This window comes from Orcinus orca, chromosome 7 (assembly GCF_937001465.1).
Source record: "Orcinus orca chromosome 7, mOrcOrc1.1, whole genome shotgun sequence".
NCBI classification, from domain to species: domain Eukaryota; kingdom Metazoa; phylum Chordata; class Mammalia; order Artiodactyla; family Delphinidae; genus Orcinus; species Orcinus orca.
Genome location: NC_064565.1, coordinates 113,259,659 through 113,276,593, shown reverse-complemented (window position 1 = coordinate 113,276,593; position 16,935 = coordinate 113,259,659). Strand labels below are relative to the sequence as shown.

General features: G+C 52.9%; 1 protein-coding gene across 1 annotated transcript; it reads right to left on the bottom strand.

Annotated features, from left to right (window-relative positions):
- Positions 1-1,488: 1,488 nt before the first annotated feature.
- Positions 1,489-5,994, bottom strand: ALPI (alkaline phosphatase, intestinal). The gene is made up of 11 exons (XM_004262914.3): positions 5,142-5,994; positions 4,946-5,062; positions 4,718-4,833; positions 4,351-4,525; positions 4,100-4,272; positions 3,801-3,935; positions 3,637-3,709; positions 3,406-3,540; positions 3,132-3,323; positions 2,695-2,811; positions 1,489-2,593 (listed from the first exon to the last, which is right to left on the bottom strand). Exons 1-11 carry the CDS (start codon positions 5,200-5,202, stop codon positions 2,295-2,297), a joined length of 1,593 nt encoding a protein of 530 aa, XP_004262962.1. The 5' UTR covers positions 5,203-5,994; the 3' UTR covers positions 1,489-2,294.
- Between the last annotated feature and the right edge of the window lie 10,941 nt (positions 5,995-16,935).

Below are 16,935 nucleotides of genomic sequence, written 5' to 3'. Positions count from 1 at the left end.
TTCAAGGTTTCAAAACAACTGGATCAGCGCACACACAGAGCGTCAGTATGGCCTTGGCACCTGGGAAGGGAGTCTTATCATGGAAGGAGGACCAACGCTGGCATCTCAAGAAGGGAGGAATTTAATTTTTAACTTGGACGTTCTTTATGCCTGGTCAATGTGTCCTTTTCTTAGTAATTAAAGTAGATGTACAATGTACGTTTGATACGCCACAGGCAGGCTGTTCTAGTAAGCATAAAATTCAAGTTAACTCATGTATAAGCCAGAATGACTTCCCCAGACCTCAATATGTGAACATTTCTTTTATCAACAGCTATCAGTTTTAAGCACCCAATAAAAAGCTTGAAAAAAATAAACACACTTTCTCTGCACCTGCCCCTTCAAGATAAAGATGTTAGAACTGATGCTTGAGAATGTTTCCATGGACGCATGATTTTGTGTCCAACACTCTTTGACTGATAAGACCCCTCGTACCTGCACAGTTTTTAAAAACTTGGAAACAGAAACCGGTTGTAATTTAGGTTTAATTTACATACCATAAAATTCACCCTTTTAAAGCGCACAATACAGCGGTTTTTTCGAATACCCGAAGTTGTGCAGCCATGATCACTAATTCCAGAATAATCTGTTTTTAAACCTGTAGTTTGAAAATGTAGAGTCTCCTTGGGTTTTGAACCCACCTATGAAACATAAACCACCTTCTTCCATTCAGCTCCACAGCTTCGTGACAGCCACTAAAACCCAGAGTTGAAGTAAACTGCCCTGAGAGCCTGGCCTTCAAATTGATGTTTTACAGCGTTAAATCAAAATTTTAGTAAATAGAGGAGCATACTGTCATATTAACATTTCTAGTGAGAGCAAAATGCTTTCTTGCAACTTTGTAAATGTACAAAGAAATTTGTAATTTTATAAAATTTATCAGAAAATATGGCTGTCCTCACCTTTATAAAATTCTCTGAAATGTTCCCTTTGGGGATAGATACTCAATGAGTGTAGTCATACTGGAGAGGGTGCTCAGGCATGTTCTCAGGCAGAGGTCAGAAATGTTACGAGTCTGCACTTCCTCTCTGGTTTCCCAGCTCCCACCTCTGCCTCACAACCTGCAACAACAACAAAAGCAACAGAACAGCCTCTTCTCCCCTCAGGAGCCAGCAGGCTATTTTCTAAGAGTCAGGTCCTGTTATGCCCCTGCTCAAAGCCTTCCAATCACAGCCCACACTCTGGGTAAAGTGCAGACTCCTCCCCCTCTGCACCCCGCCCCCATCCCTCCTGTCCCCTCAGCTTCTACCTTCTTTACCTGCCCCACTCCCTCCAACTCTGATCCTGCCTCTGGCCTCACCGGCGCCTGCCGCTGCTGCCTGAGGGCCCCTGCACCGCTGTCCTTCTGCATCGCTCCAGCCCTCACTTCCTTTGGTCCTTGTTCAGCCGTCAGCTCCTCAGGCAGCCCCTCCCTGACTGCTGATGTGAATCACCCCGCACCCCTCACACAGACACACACTCTGCCCCCACTTGCTAAGGAGTTTTCTGCCTAGAACATATCACTCCGGGCATCACACTGTATAACAGTTTATTTGACAATTGCTTTGTCCCTCCCGGAACCCATAGCTCCCCCGCTGCTCCTTGGCTCTCCCAGCCTGGAATGGGCACCGGGGCGGGTGGGGGGGGGGCACCATCACGGTAGCTGAGTGACGTGGGACAAGCCTCCTTCCTGGGTCGCCGTCTCCTTTCTAATGGTACCGCTGGGTTCCCAGGAGGGGCGGCTGAGGACTTTGTGTCGAGGGCCCCCTGGCTGTCCTGGTCCCAGCAGCCTCCTTGGCCAGCAAGGTGCCTACAGGGTGGGTTCCAGGAGGACAGGAAGCCACGCCTCCGCAGGGGCCCCTAAGTCCTCGGGTCTCCAGGAAAGGCGAGGCGTGGGTTCTAGGCGGGCCTAGGGACAGCTCTGGGAGAGTGCCTGCCTGGTCCGCAGGCAGGGCTACGGGTGCCAAGTAGAGACTGCGTGGTCCAAGCCCCCGCCTTTCCTGGGGTCCCAGCTGCACAGCACAGAATCTTAGGCCACCGAGCTTGGGGGCAGGGAGGAGGACTATAGGTGTCACAGGAAAATCAGGGCCTCAGCCTCCAGGGTGGCCCGGGCCCGTGAAGGGCGGGGGGCTGGCGGAGGGCCGGGTGGGGGACGCGGGGGCGGTGGCCAGGATGGGACGCTGTGGTGGGGACTCCGAGGTGGCAGCTCGGGTGTGGCCTGGGCTAGCGGCTCTTGCGCGGGAACAGGAGCCCCTGAGGCCCGGGGCGGGTGTGGGTCAGTGCGGGCCAGTCGCCAGCAGCACCGGCAGCAGCGCCGAGACCAGCAGCGCCAGCAAGGGCGGGCAGGCGGCCTGGTGCGCGGCGTCGGCGGGGCCGCCGGGGGGCTGCAGGTGGCAGTAGGTGGTGTAGGGCTCCACGCAGGCAGCGAAGGCCATGACGTGCGCCACGAAGGTCTGCTCCTGCACGCCGTGCACCAGGTGCGCCTGCGGGCCGCGCGCGAACACCGCCACGTCCTCGCCGCCGTGGGTCTCGCTCCTCAGGGGCACGGCCGCCTGCTGCCGGTACGCGGGGTCGCCTGACCGGAGGGTGGGAGTTCAGGGCATGCGGGGAGGCGGGACCCCTCCCGTGAGTTCCCGGCCCGGGTCCCGCCCCCAACGCAGCCCCCTCTGCACTCACTGCTTTCGGTCTCGTTGACGTCGGGCCTTGAGGCTCCGGCAAGCACGTACCCCGGGCCGTTGCCATAGAGGATGGAGGTGTAGGACTTGCCGTCAGCGGCCTTGTCAAAACCCAGCCCTGCAGGGAGGAGGGGGTCCGGTGACTTCCATGCGCCTCCTGTGTGCTGAGCCCGGCCACTTCCGGCCTGTTCACTGGCTCACTCCTCGCCGGAGCCGTGCAGGGAGGAGGGGGTCTGGTGAGCACGCTGGCCCCAGCCTTCCATGCGCCTCCTGTGTGCTGGGCCCGGCCACGTCCGGCCTGTTCACTGGCTCACTCCTCGCCGGAGCCGTGCAGGGCAGTTGCTCTTACTACCCGACTTGGCGGATGAGGAAACTGGCTCAGAGCAATGTCTGCCATGTAACTTCCGGAAAAGCGCCCGCGCCGCTCCCTGGGCTTACCGAAAACGGAGCTTCCGCGCAGTGTGTAGCCGCCGAAAGAGAAAACATGGGAGTGGTCGGCGGTGACGAGGATCAGCGTGTCTGCTTCACTAGTGAGCTGGCTGGCCTTGGCAATGGCATTGTCGAACATGACCGCCTCGGTCAGCGCCCTGTAAGCTATGCCTTCGTGGTGACCGTGGTCAATGCGGCCTCCTGCAAGAAGGTCACGTATAAGCTGCCGAATCTGCCCTGACTGCCCCCTTCCTTCCTCTGCTCATCAGGGGCTGCCACTCACCCTCCACGAAGAGGTAGAAGCCACGGGGATTCCTGCTCAGCACACGCAGGGCTACTTCCGTCATCTCCTGCAGGGATGGGTCCTTGGCGTGGTCTCGCTGGAACTCATACTTCATGTCTGCTGGCTCAAAGAGGCCTGTGGGAAAGGGGACCAGTAGTGACCGGCAAGTTAGGGTGCAAGGAGGACCAAAGGCAGCCATCCCGGGAGAGGACAGTGGGGTGGGGTCATTACCCATGAGGTGTGTTACATTGGGGTCCTTAGATGCCTGAATGAGCGCGGTGCGGTTCCACACGTACTGGGTACCCTGGGAGGGGCAGGACCAGGCCTCAGCCCATAGCCCGACACCCTGCAGCCCCTGCCCTGCTGTACCCCCTGCACCCACGAGCCCCCATCACCTGCTGCTTGGCCTGCCACTCCTGCACCAGGTTCCTCTGGTCCTTCCGGATTCCGCTCTCACTGGTGTTGCCTGGGTATTCAGGGTCTGGGGTCCCCTCAGGAAACATGTACTTTCGGCCTCCACCCAGGATCACCTGGGGCCAGGGATTAGGGTAAGTGGGTTCGGGGCCCGGCTGGCCCTTTGCTCCCTCCTCAGACAGCCCCTAGCGTCCCAGCCAGGTCTGTGGGTGGCCTGGGATTGTGGCGGGCGTGGGACCCGCCCCCCGCCCAGCCCCGCCCCTTGCCCCTCACGTCTCACATCTATGTCCATGTTGTAGACGAGCTGCATGGCGATGTCCTGGCAGCCCTCCTTCTTCGCCTGGGCAGGCATGTCCGTGTCTGAATACCAGTTACGGTTCACCGTGTGTGCATAGGTGCCAGCTGGCGACGCATGCTGCACCCTCGTAGTGGTCACCACTCCCACTGACTTCCCTGGGGGTGGCAGAGGTCAGGATGGGCCACTGAGGTCTCTGAGCCTGTCCCTACCGGCGAAGCTGGCCCCAAGCCTACCTGCTTTCTTGGCCCGGCTCATCACAGATGTGACCTCATTGCCAGGTACCGTGCTGCACTGGTTGTACCGGGCAGCTGCACTTACACCAATGGTCTTCATGTTGGCCTTGACCCCGCACAGGTAGGCGGTGGCCGTGCCTGCGCTGTCTGGCACCTGTCTGTCCACGTTGTATGTCTGAGGGCAGAGATGCTTTCAGCTCTGCTCGTGGGTGTACACCCAGATCCTGACCCAGGCCCTGGGGCCCATGCTCACTGTACCCAGGCCCTACCTCAGCCCCAGCCCTCCTGGGACCTTCCTCCTGCCATGCTCCCTAGCCCCACGCCCACCCCTCTGGTGTAGAGCACCCTGAGGCCACTCAGCCCTTACCTTGGACAGAGCCACGTACGGGAACTGGTCCATGGCCAGGGGCGTCTCCGCTCCCAGTTTGCCATTCATCTGCCCCTTTAGGATCCGAGTGGCTGTCACCGTGGGCACCCCCATCCCTGTAGGTACACCTTGTGTCAGGCCTGAGTGCCCAGGGCCACGCTGTGTCTGCCGGCAGCCGAGGGTCCCGGGGCTGCGGGGCGCCGGGATGGACAGGCCTAGCGCACTCACCATCCCCCAGGAAGAGAATGAGATTCTTGGCAGCCGTCTGGATGGGCTGCAGCTTCTTAGCAACATCCAGGGCCTGGGCTGCCTGGAGGTTCCAAAAGTCTGGGTTTTCCTCTTCAACTGGCCAAGGGGAGAGTGGACTCAGGTCAGCCTCGGGGAGCCCCCTGTGTCGGGGGGCGTCTGGGAGGCGCCTCATTACCTGGGCGGAAGCCAAGGGAGAGCTGCAGGCCTAGCAGCAGCGGTACCCAGGCCCCCTGCATGCCTGTGCGATGGCGGAGGGCGTCAAGGCTGGGACGCTGGGGACGTGGCTCTCGGGCGAGGCTGGGACACCAGGGTATCAGCTTCAGTACAAGCTGCTTGGGCTTAAATCAGGGAGGACTTTATCCCGGCTGTAAAAGGCTCTGTGTCCCGCCCAGTGCCCGAGGCGGCCACACCCTGTCCCTGGTCCTGACCTATGACTTTAAGCCAAGTTGCCAGAGGGAAGTGGAGGGGTGTGGCTGAGTGCACGGGGGTCCTGATGGAAGCAGGTCCTTCTCTCACAGGATGGTCCCCAGCTGGCTCTTCAGGCTGGGGTGGGGATTAGGGGGCAGAGGCCCTTTGCCTGAGGAACATCTGCAAGGGCCTGATGGGGGCCACTCCCATCTCTCTGCTCACCAAGTCCTGTGGGAGAACCATCTCTCCTTCATTCACCTCGTGTGTCAGTAGTTTCTGAAAGTCAGCATGGCCTGGTTTGGCCCTGGGTGCTGAGGGAGATGCGATTGGAGGCACACAGCCAAGGCCAGGGGCCGAGGTTGGCCTTCCTGATGCCCTGAGGCACAGAGACATGTGGGGTGGTCTGGCTGCCCTGCCACCCACTCAGCTTCTCACCAGTCTTGGCCTGGGCAGGTGGGGCGGGCACGGGGCTGGTGGCGGGAGAGGAGGGGCCCTGGAACCTGGGCCTAAAGTTCTCCTGCTGTGGAAAAGGGTGCAGCTGGGTGACAGCAGAGTGGGGGCCTTGTGTGTGTCTCCAATTACTGAGGGCTAGGCTGGGCCAGCGTTGTCGTGTGTGTGTGTGTGTGTGTGTGTGTGTGTGTGTGTGTGCGTGTGCGTGTGTGTGTGTGTGTGTGTGCGCGGGTGTGTGTGTGTGGAAGGTGCCTGTAAAGGGCTGGCAGGGGTGGGACTAGTGCCCTGTACCTGAAGTTGACCTCTGCTCCCTTGGACAGGTATGGAAGCCAGGGGTGAGTCTGTTCTCCCCACAGGCAAGGCACACTCACAGGCGTAGCTTCTGATAAGGAGCTAAGAGGTTTCAGTTGCCCCAGGCTGGGTTCAAAACATTCCTCCAATCCGGCAATCCCACTTCTGGGTATATATCCCAAAGGACTGAAAGCAGGATCTAGAAGAGGTATTTGTCACCCACGTTTGTAGCAGCAGCCCTCACAGTCGCCAAGAGGTGCAGGCAAGTGTCCACCAGCAGATGAGTGGATGAAGAAAGCATGATACAGCTACAGTGGAATATTATTCAGCCTTAAAGAGGAAGGGAAGTCTGACACCTGCTACAACATGGATGAACCTTGAGGACATGATGCGCGGTGAAGCAAACCCATCCCCCAAAGACAAACACTGTGTGATTCCACTTCACTAGGTGTCTCAAGTTGTCAGACGCATAGAAATAGAAAGTTGGATGGCGGCTGCCAGGAGCTGGGAGGAGGGGGCTTGTGTAACGGATGCAGACTTTCAGGTTTGCGAGATGACAAAGTTCTGGAGACCTGTGGCCGACAATGTGAATAGATTAACACTACTGACCTCGACACTTAAAAGTGGTCAAGATGGGAACTTTTATGTCGTGTCTTTTACCACAATTAGGAAATTTTTTTCAAAGAAAACAACGTGTACCTCCCAGCCCCACCCACCCCCGTGGACCGCAGTAGCCCCTCCCCACGCAGCCACCTCACCCCCTGAGTCAAAGTGCCCTGGCCCCCAGCATCCCCCTGCCCAGCCCCACTCCCCAGTGTGCCCTCCCCTCAGGCAGAACTTCTGGGCTCCTCCTCCTTTTTTTTTTTTTTTTTTTAAATTTATTTACTTGATTTACTTATTTTTGGCTGTGTTGGGTCTTCATTGCCGCGCACGGGCTTTCTCTAGTTGCGCCGAGCGGGGGCTACTCTTCACTGCGGTGCGTGGGCTTCTCCTTGCGGAGTACAGGCTCTAGGTGAGCAGGCTTCAGTAGTTGTGGCTCACGGGCTCAGTAGTTGTGGCGCATGGGCTTAGTTGCTCCGCGGCACGTGGGATCTTCCCGGACCAGGGCTCGAACCCGTGTCCCCTGCATTGGCAGGCGGATTCTCAACCACTGCGCCACCGGGGAAGCCCTCTCCTCCTCCCTTGACCTGCTCTTCCACCCGCTCACCACGCTGACCCAGGTGAAACTCTAGCTCTCAGAGGACACACCAGGTTAGGGGGCATCCTTCCTGGCCTCTGCGAGTTGCCTCCATAGCTGCCTCTGTCCCCTGCATAGTCTTGTGCTTGGAAAATTCTTGGCTACAGGTCAGGAGAGACTAACGCCTGGGCAGGCCCTTAATTAATGAATCGGTTCCTTTGACCAGGCCGTAGGTTAAAGTTTTGTTACTCCAAGATTAATCTTTAGTCCAGTGAATTCCCAGTCCCCTTTTTTAATTTGAATTTTTGACATAACTGTAGATTCACTTGTGGTTCTAGGAAATAATAGAGATCCCTTGTACGCTTTGTCCAATCTTCTCCAGTGTTATAATTCACAGATTTTCACATTTCTCTTCAGATTCCCCCATTTTACACGTGCACACTTGTGATTGTGTAGGTTCTGTACCATCTTATCACATGCGTGGGTTCATGTAAACACCAGCACAGTCAAGGTGCTGAGCAGCTCCAACCCCACCTGCTCCTTTATAGCCACCCCACCCTCTGTCCCTAATCCCTGTCCCGTATTTCTAAAATCCTGTCATTTCAAATAAGTTACATGAGTGGAATCATACAATCTTTTTTTTCTTTTTTTTTTTTGCGGTATGCAGGCCTCTCACCGCTGTGGCCTCTCCCGTTGCGGAGCACAGGCTCCGGATGCGCAGGCTCAGCGGCCATGGCTCACGGGCCCAGCCGCTCCGCAGCATGTGGGATCTTCCCAGACCAGGGCACGAACCCGTGTCCCCTGCATCGGCAGGTGGACTCTCAACCACTGCACCACCAGGGAGGCCCCATACAATCTTTGGGACTGGTCTTTTTCACTCAGCCTAATTCCCTGGAGATTCACCCGAGCAAGGGTCAGCTGTTGACTCCTTTGTGCCACTGAGCAGTGTCCGGGGTGAGTGGACCCCGCAGCGTGTTTAACCATTCTCATGTGCAAGGACCTCTAGGCTGATTCCAGGTTTGGCTGTTATGAATAAAGCGGCCACGAATCTCCTAGGACAGGTTTTTGCGTGAACATTTCATTTCATTCCATTTCTCTGGGATGCGTGCCCAGGAGTGCAAATGCTGGGTCACAGCGTTGTTGCATGTCTAGTGTTTTTGTTTGTTTGTTTAAGAAAGCACATTCCCCTGCGGCCCCCCAACCGAAATGACCTGCCTAATTGTTCTGCAGAGTGGTCGCACCACTTTGCATTCCCACCAGCAATGCATGAGGGATCCAGTTTCTCTGCATTCACACCACCATTTGGTGTTGGCACTGTTTTTAATTTTAGCCATGCTGATAGGTGTGGAGTATAAAGTTTCCTTTAATGCTTTTCTTATGATGAGATTAAGTGATCATCAGCTATGAGCCCTCTTGGTTTCGTGTGCATTTTGTCCTGTGCCTGGGCAGGACCGGAGACCAAATACAAACCCCGTGTCTCTTGCAGTAAACAAAGGATGTTTGTCCATGTTCCCACCAGGGCACCCTGCCTCCCTCCTCTGGGCCTGAGTCACCTGTGATGAGATGCTCTTACACACTGTCCCCTGGGGCCCAGGGATGACAAGGCAGCAGGCAGCGGAGCTTTCTGCTCTGGAGTAAGAGATGACACCTCCAGTCCTGCACTCTGGGGTTACGGATACCTCGGGCCAGGGGATGCCTGCTCTCTGGGGGATGTTTGTCCTGGTCTCTCTGTTCTCTGGGAAGGAAGGCCTTGTCCTGTGGGGCCCCATCTAGAGCCCCAGCACCCTCCACCGTTGTCCCCACTTACCACCCTCGGCTCTCCGGGCTGTGTCCCAGCCCCCAGCATGGCGGACCCTGCAGGCACTGCCGGCAGCGGGCGGCAGGGGGGTGTGATGCCGAGCCCACTGCAGCACCAGCCGAGCCATGGGGGATGCCTTCTGCCTGCCTCCTGCCCTCCCAGTCTCACGACGTCCCCTGGAGTTGTAGTGACAGTCCTTCCACTCGGGAGAGCAGGGCGGCAGCTGGGAACAGAAAGGCTGTTGATCATCAGTAGGCCACACCTCCCCCCCAGCACCTTGGGGAAATGGAGGCCGCCTCTCCCTGGGCCCTCGTCCCCAGCTCTCACTTCCGCCTCCCGCCAATGCGGTAGAGCTGGTGTGGGCGGCCCCGCTCGTGCTGGGGTGCGGGAAGCCAACGCAAGTTTTATCTTGCCTTCTTTTCTTTGGGGGCCACATGGAATCAGGGAGGTGTCGAGCCTCCTGAGGCCACCTGGGCATCCGGCAGGGAGGTAGGAGGGCGCGTGGGGCGCCCTGGGGCTGGGGAACGTCATCTCAGCCTAGTCCAGCCAGAGTGGCAGCGCCTGGCTGGTGTGGGATTCCTGATGAGGTCTTCGCCTCTGGACAGGCCTGCCCATGCGTTTCTGAGGCCACCCATCCCTCCTCCCAGCATGCCTGAGGCAAGGGCCATCAGGAAAGTTGGTCATAGGGAGGCCAGCATTGCTCACAAAGCAATTAGGCGCATCACAGCCCCGGAGCGACTGATGGCTCAGAAAGGAGCGCTCAGCTGAGAGCAGCAAGGTCGCGGCCCCTGGGTCACAGGCTCCTTAGGAGTCCTGTGGAAGTCAGCCGCCCAGAGTTCTCAGAGGTCACATGGAAGGTGAAGGCACTGGCATTGGGGGAGGGGAAGCCGCCTTTCTTTGTGGCTACGGTTTGCGTGCTTCAGAACCTGGCTCTGCCCTTCCCGAGGGGCAGATGCGAGTGACTGGAGAACAGCCTCGGGAAGGGCCAGTCCTGGGAGGCCTGTGGAAGGAACCAGAGACAGCACGAACCCCAGGGCACCCAAGGGTCACACGGGGGAAGTGTCTGCAGAGATGTGTTCTGGACTCAGCAGAGCTGGAGGGCGCACATCGGGGTTCATCCGGGAACCCCAGGGATCACGCTCGCCCTCGTGCTGGGAATCTCTCCACCTGCAGAAGGGTCAGCAGCAGTTTTGGCATTTGGGGTTGGAGGGACGTGGCAAAGCTGAAAGGAAGGCCCCAGAGGCAACCGTTAGTAGAGAGAACTCATGATACTTGCCTTGGAAACAGGTCAGGAGGTGGGGCTGAGGTCTCAGAGGCTCTGTGGGGCTCTCTGAGAGAGGCTGGCCAGAGAGGGTCTCAGAGACAAAAACCAGCTCGGCGGCTGCATGTTCTTCAAAGGAGACAACTTGGTTCAGTTTAAAGTCTCTTGAGCAGCGACCTGGAGGCCCAGATGAGCCCCCGCAGACCCAACCGGTGTGGGGCCTCCTGTCTAGGGGGGTGCGGGATGCCTCAACCCACTCATGCTCCTGGACACCGTCCCGGGGAAGAATTGAGGTCCCCTGGGCTGGTTAGTAGGAAGAGTGTGGACCTTACGGGCTGGGGCCCAGGGGCCTCCCCTGACCAGAGTGTCTGGCGCCCTTGGGAGAGGGGCAGGAAGTCAAGCTGGTAAGTGGGTTCCCATGGAATCTGGGCGGAAGAGAAGTCTGGATGTAAGTTCCAAGACGAGGTCGCAGGATTGGTGCTGGGCTGTGCTTCAGGGGCTAGAAGAGGGTGGAAAGAGAGGAGGGGATGCTGGGCTGAGGAGGTCGGCCTCCAAGATGCTGCTGGAGGGGGTGGCACTGGAGGAGGGGGAGCTGGGGCAGAGGCAGGTCGGGAGTCACTGGCAGAGGAAGGTGGCAGAGGCACTTTGGGACATGGTGTGACACCGTTCTTGGCCCTCAGAATCTGCCCTCTCCTTGGTCCCTGCCCTCCTTGCTGGCTCCCTCTGAACAGTGCCTCTCAGAAAGCCCCTCCCCCAATCCCTCTTCTGCAGCTGTCCTTGCTCTGTCAGCCACTCTCCCATCTGCCTCTGCCTTAGCTGCCTTTCCAGCCCCTACTGGACAGGTTTCTCATACAGGGAGACATTGGAAAGGCGTTCAAGTGATGCAGCATAAACCACATGGTGGTATCACAGACCCCAGGCTGGTAAAGACCAAAAAGCCCAACTCTGCGAGCCTTGGAGAAGAAGAGGAGACGGAACCGAGTCCACTGCAGACACAAGCCTTCTCCAGTGACATGAGGACATGCCTGTCCCATGACGGAGGTAGTTCTACTCTGGGTAAATGTCCTGGAGAATCCGTGGCACATGTGCCCCAGGAGGTATGTGCCAACACATTTAAAGTAGCACCATTTAATAAGCAGCCAGAAGTTGGAAATAGCATCGGCAGGAAAAAATTACAGCATCGTCATACGTGGAATACTAGACGGCAATGGAAGTGATGAGGCTTTTGCTGCATGCAACAGATTCACTGCTTCTCACCAACAGCGCTGAATGAAAGATGCAAATCACGAAAGAAGGCATCCAGTAGAGCACATCTCAATTCCATCAACTCTTATACCCTAAACCTTAGCCTCCGTTAGGACTCCATTAACAAGTCTCTGTTTTGCAAGGAGCCCCAGAAACCTTCCTTTTTATCCCTGCCACCCTGCTATTTTATCCATTCTCATAAAAAAGGCTTTGGGGTCCCCAGTGAGGGGTCGAGCCAAGGGACCCCTTTTGTCAGTCTTGGACTTGATTAATTGGCCTAACTGTTGCCCCAAGTGATTGCTGGTCAGGTATCTCAAGTGTAATATTTTTCTTCTAGCCTTTAAAATTTTTCTACTTGGGGTAAATAATGTGGACTTGTTTGGGAGATAAAAATTTGTATAAAAGTGGTGTATCTGAATAAGCTTTATGTAAGATGGCTACTTCTCCTTTTCCTGATTGTACTGTGGGGATAGACATACGTCTCATTGGGAAATGCTTCCTCTCATTGGGAAATAGACAGGGCAAGGCTTCCCTGGTGGCACAGTGGTTAAGAATCCGCCTGCCAATGCAGGGGACACGGGTTCGAGCCCTGGTCCGGGAAGATCCCACATGCCACGGAGCAACGAAGCCCGTGCGCCACAACTACTGAGCCTGCGCTCTAGAGCCCGTGCTCCGCAACAAAAGGAGCCACTGCAATGAGAAGCCCACGCACCGCAAAGAAGAGTAGCCCCCGCTCGCCGCAACTAGAGAAAGCCCGTGCGCAGCAGCGAAAACCCAACGCTGCCAAAAATAAATAAATAAATAAATTTATAAAAAAGACAGGGCATATACATCTGCCTCTTAGGCAATGTTAATTCAAAATACTTAAGAAAATCACTAGGATTACTTGAGCCCATACAGTATGAGGTAAAAACTGGGGGCTAATAAAAGCAATGATGGAGACTTTTTTTTGCCCCTAGGGTGAATTGGTCTGACTTTGACCAGAAGTCCAGACCTGAAAGAGGGCCTTTGTTGAATGCCTTGCACAAACTTTTCAAAGCATGGTACATTGAATCCTAAAGATCTAGAATATAGAAATCTTTTTTTTTTAATTATTTACTTTACTTATTTGTTTTTGGCTGCGTTGGGTGTTTGTCACTGCATGCGGGCTTTCTCTAGTTGCAGTGAGCGGGGGCTACTCTTTGTTGTGGTGCATGGGCTTCTCATTGCGGTGGTTTCTCTTGTTGCAGAGCACGGGCTCTAGGCGCACGGGCTTCAGTAGTTGTGGCTCGCGGGCTCTAGAGTGCAGGCTCAGTAGTTGTGGTGCACGGGCTTCGATGCTCCACGGCATGTGGGATCTTCCCGGACCAGGGCTCGAACCTGTGTCCCCTGAATTGGCAGGCGGATTCTTAACCACTGCGCCATCAGGGAAGCCCCTATAGAAATCTTTTGATTTCCAGTTTAGTTGGAAATATTCTAACTGATATAAAGGAGCAAATTAAAGAAAATGTAGTTGGACAAATCAATCTTTTGATATCATTTAGGTGGCAACCCAGTTCCTTTGGGAATGAAAAGCAACTGTCCTTGTCTTACAAATCTCTACAAATCAGAAATGTAAATGCAGCCCATAATGGCCTGAGACTGAGCCCAGTTAACTCTATCAGGTAGAACCTGAAACCAAAGGAGAAAAAAGGGAAAAGAAGTCTTAAAACTCAAACTGCTGGAAAGGCTCTCTCATCTAAAATCTAATTCACAGCCTCTTTAAGGATTTGTCAAGGATGAACACAAATCTTAAAATGTTTTCTGCAAATAGTAAAAAGCCTTAGCCACTTGAGCAGGTAACTTATTCCAACTGGTATTTATAAACTAGTAAGTTTTATAGTGTAATACCTGGTTCATGACTAAGTTTTAAAATGAAGCTATGAGATCTCTGGTTATCTGTTTGTCATAGGTATGTTACAGCTATGTCTCTACCTGTGGATGGTGTAACCAGATTGGGTAGAAGTCCCTGGAGAAAGAGAACTGGAAAGACTTTCTTGACATAAGGAAGCCATTTTCTGGCCTAAGCCGTTTTGTGATCTAAGGCTGGCCACAACGTGTTCCCTTGAACAGGTCTCAGAAATAATGGTCTTAAGGGCGAACTTATCAGACAAGAGAAGTAACAATTGCAAAGATAATGAATCAGGTGTAAAGACTCCCAGTTCTATTTCAATGGTAGGAATTAGCCTAACTGTCTTGAGCTGTTTTGCAGAATTTAAACCCTCCCCCGTAGGGTGCTCAACCACCAGATAAACAGGAACCTAAGGGATGACAATGTTGCCTTTTCTGACCCTCATGACTTCAATCAACTGAAGCTTGAACTCTGTCCACTGCCCAAGCCCCCTGCATGAACACACATGTACCTTTAGCTTAAAAATTCCCCACTTTTGCTTTTCCGGAAGAAACTGCTTTGGGAAGATCGCCGGTGTTCTCCCTAGTTGCTGCAAGTAGTAAATCCTTCCTTCTTCTCTCTCTAGCTGCTGTACTATGACCTTGCTAATGGTACTAGCTAGCTATATTACTTATATCTTGCCCATTTTATGATTCTTGTTTCTTGTATTACCTGATGGAGAACCAGTTCTCTGATGACTAAATGCCTTGAGATAATTAGTCACATATGTAGCTCTCTAGAAAATTAATTGTAGTAGTATAACTCTAGATATGGGAAGAAGCAACAAGGGAGAAACATTTCCTGGATCATAATAGACTAGTAAGATAGATGATCCAGAGAAGTTTTAGGTTATTAACAGGGTCTAATCCAGACATAGCACATGAATGGCCTACCAATGGAATCCTCACTTGACCTAGGAATGACACTTCCTAGAACCATGGGACAAATTGGTCATGAAATGCCCCTCAAACCTTGGTTGAACTTATGACCAAAAAGGGGGTAGACTGTAACAAAAAAAAAAAAAAAAAAAAGGAACAGAGTGTCCTTCACCATCCAGTTATACCAAAGGTTAAACTGAAACCCACTGCCCCCACCAACAGTGTGCCCTGAGGGGAGTTCATGATGGAAAAAACAGGATGAGGCATTCTGTGCTTTGGATAAATGAGTCCCTAGACAGTTGAGATGCATACCTCAGGAATAATTCCAAAAACCCATACATAGAAAAGCACTAAAATCATTGAGATATCTGTTCTTCCTGGTCAGCACTACTCTTTTACTGAGATGTGTGCTTGACTATGTTTTTTCATAGCCAAAAAAATCATTATATATATATTGGCACCTCCTCCACCTCTGCAGAGCAGTTCCTCAGAGCAATCTGAGACACTGTTTCCCAGGCTACAGTCCTCAGTAATGTCCTTGAGTAACACTAAACTCATAACTCTTTGGTTATTTTTTTCTTTAAATTGACAAGTCAAAACTAAACCATATTGCAGATAAAATCAGAATAAGAAAATGATTTTCAGAAAATTCAGTGGTTCCCTTTGGTGGGGAAGGAAAGGATAGGTTGTGTAGGAGAAAGGGCATGGGATGGGGTGGGGAGGACGAAGGCCACATTCCATTTCCTGATTTGGGTGGTGGTGATTTTATTTTATTTTTAGAAGACAGAATTATATATATATGTATTTTATTTTTATTTTTGTTTGGCTGCGTTGGGTCTTCGTTGCTTCATCTTTCTCTAGTTGCGGTGAGCGGGGGCCACTCTTCATTGTGTTGCGCGGGCTTCTCATTGCAGTGGCTTCTCTTGTTGCAGAGCACAGGCTTCAGTAGTTGTAACATGCGGGTTTCAGTAGTTGTGGCACACAGGCTCAGTAGTTGTGGCTCGCAGACTCTAGAGTGCAGGCTCGGTAGTTGTGGCCATGGGCTTAGTTGCTCTGTGGCATGTGGGATCTTCCCGGACCAGGGCTTGAACCCGTGTCCTCTGCATTGGCAGGTGGACTCTTAACCACTGTGTCACCAGGGAAGTCCCAACACCCCAGTGTTCATAGCAGCATTATTTACAATAGCCAAGACATGGAAGCAACCTAAATATCCATCAACAAATGAATGGATAAAGAAGATGTGGTACATATATACGATGGAATATTACTCAGCCGTAAAAAAGAATGAAATAATGCCATTTGCAGCAACATGGATGGACCTAGAGATTATCATACTAAGTGAAGTAAGTCAGACAAAGACAAATATCATATGATATCACTTATATGTAGAATCTAAAAAAAGATACAAATGAATTTACTTACAAAAGAACAATAGATTCACAGACGTAGAAAATGAACTTACAGTTACCAGAGGGGAAAGTGAGGGGAGGGATAAATTAGGAGTTTGGGACTAAGGCATATACACTACTATATATAAAATAGATAACAACAAGGACTTACTGTATAGCACAGGGAACTATATTCAATATCTTATAATAACCTATAAGGAAAATGAATCTGAAAAGAATATATACATATATTTATGTAAAATGTAATGTAATACATATATATAACTGAATCACTTTGCTTTACACCTGAACCTAACACAACATTGTAAATCAACTATACTTCAATGAAAAAAAAAGAAAAAATGTATTAAAAAAATTAAATAAACAATAGTACTGGGGCTTCCCTGGTGGCGCAGTGGTTAAGAATCCGCCTGCTGGGCTTCCCTGGTTGCAGAGTGGTTAAGAATCCGCCTGCCAATGCAGCCGACACGGGTTTGAGCCCTGGTCCGGGAAGATCCCACATGCCACAGAGGAACTAAGCCAGTGAGCCACAAGTACTGAGCCTGCGCACCTAGAGCCCGTGCTCCACAACAAGAGAAGCCACTGCAATGAGAAGCCTGCGCACCGCACGAAGAGTAGCCCCCACTCACCGCAACTAGAGAAAGCCCGCGTGCAGTAACGAAGACCCAACGCAGCCAAAAATAAATAAATAAATAAATAAATAAAACAAAACAATAGTACTGATCTTGGAGAGGCAGCAGTGAGTGGTGGCTTGAAGTGAGATCTTAGTTCCCTGCTCAGGAATTGAACCTGGGTAGCCTGGATGAAATCCAGGAATCCTAGCCGCTAGGCCAGCATAGGGCTAGAGGCTAGAGGCAAATTTTCCCTGGCCCTTGCCCCCAGTGCAAAATGCATTTCTCAAGGAGGCCAAAACTGTAAAAAACAGGTACAAAGTTTATTATTAGAGACACAGCACAACAGCACAACGAGTGGGAGAGCATACAGAGAAACAGTTTGTTAAGACAGAAGCAAGGCAGAGATGCACACCCGGAGGGCAAGGGTGTGGGCGTCCTCCCTAACAGGAGCGCAGGAAGGAGGCGGTTAAGTCATTTATACAGGGCAGTTCTTCCAGGTCTATGTTTACCTTTGGCCAATTATCTGGTT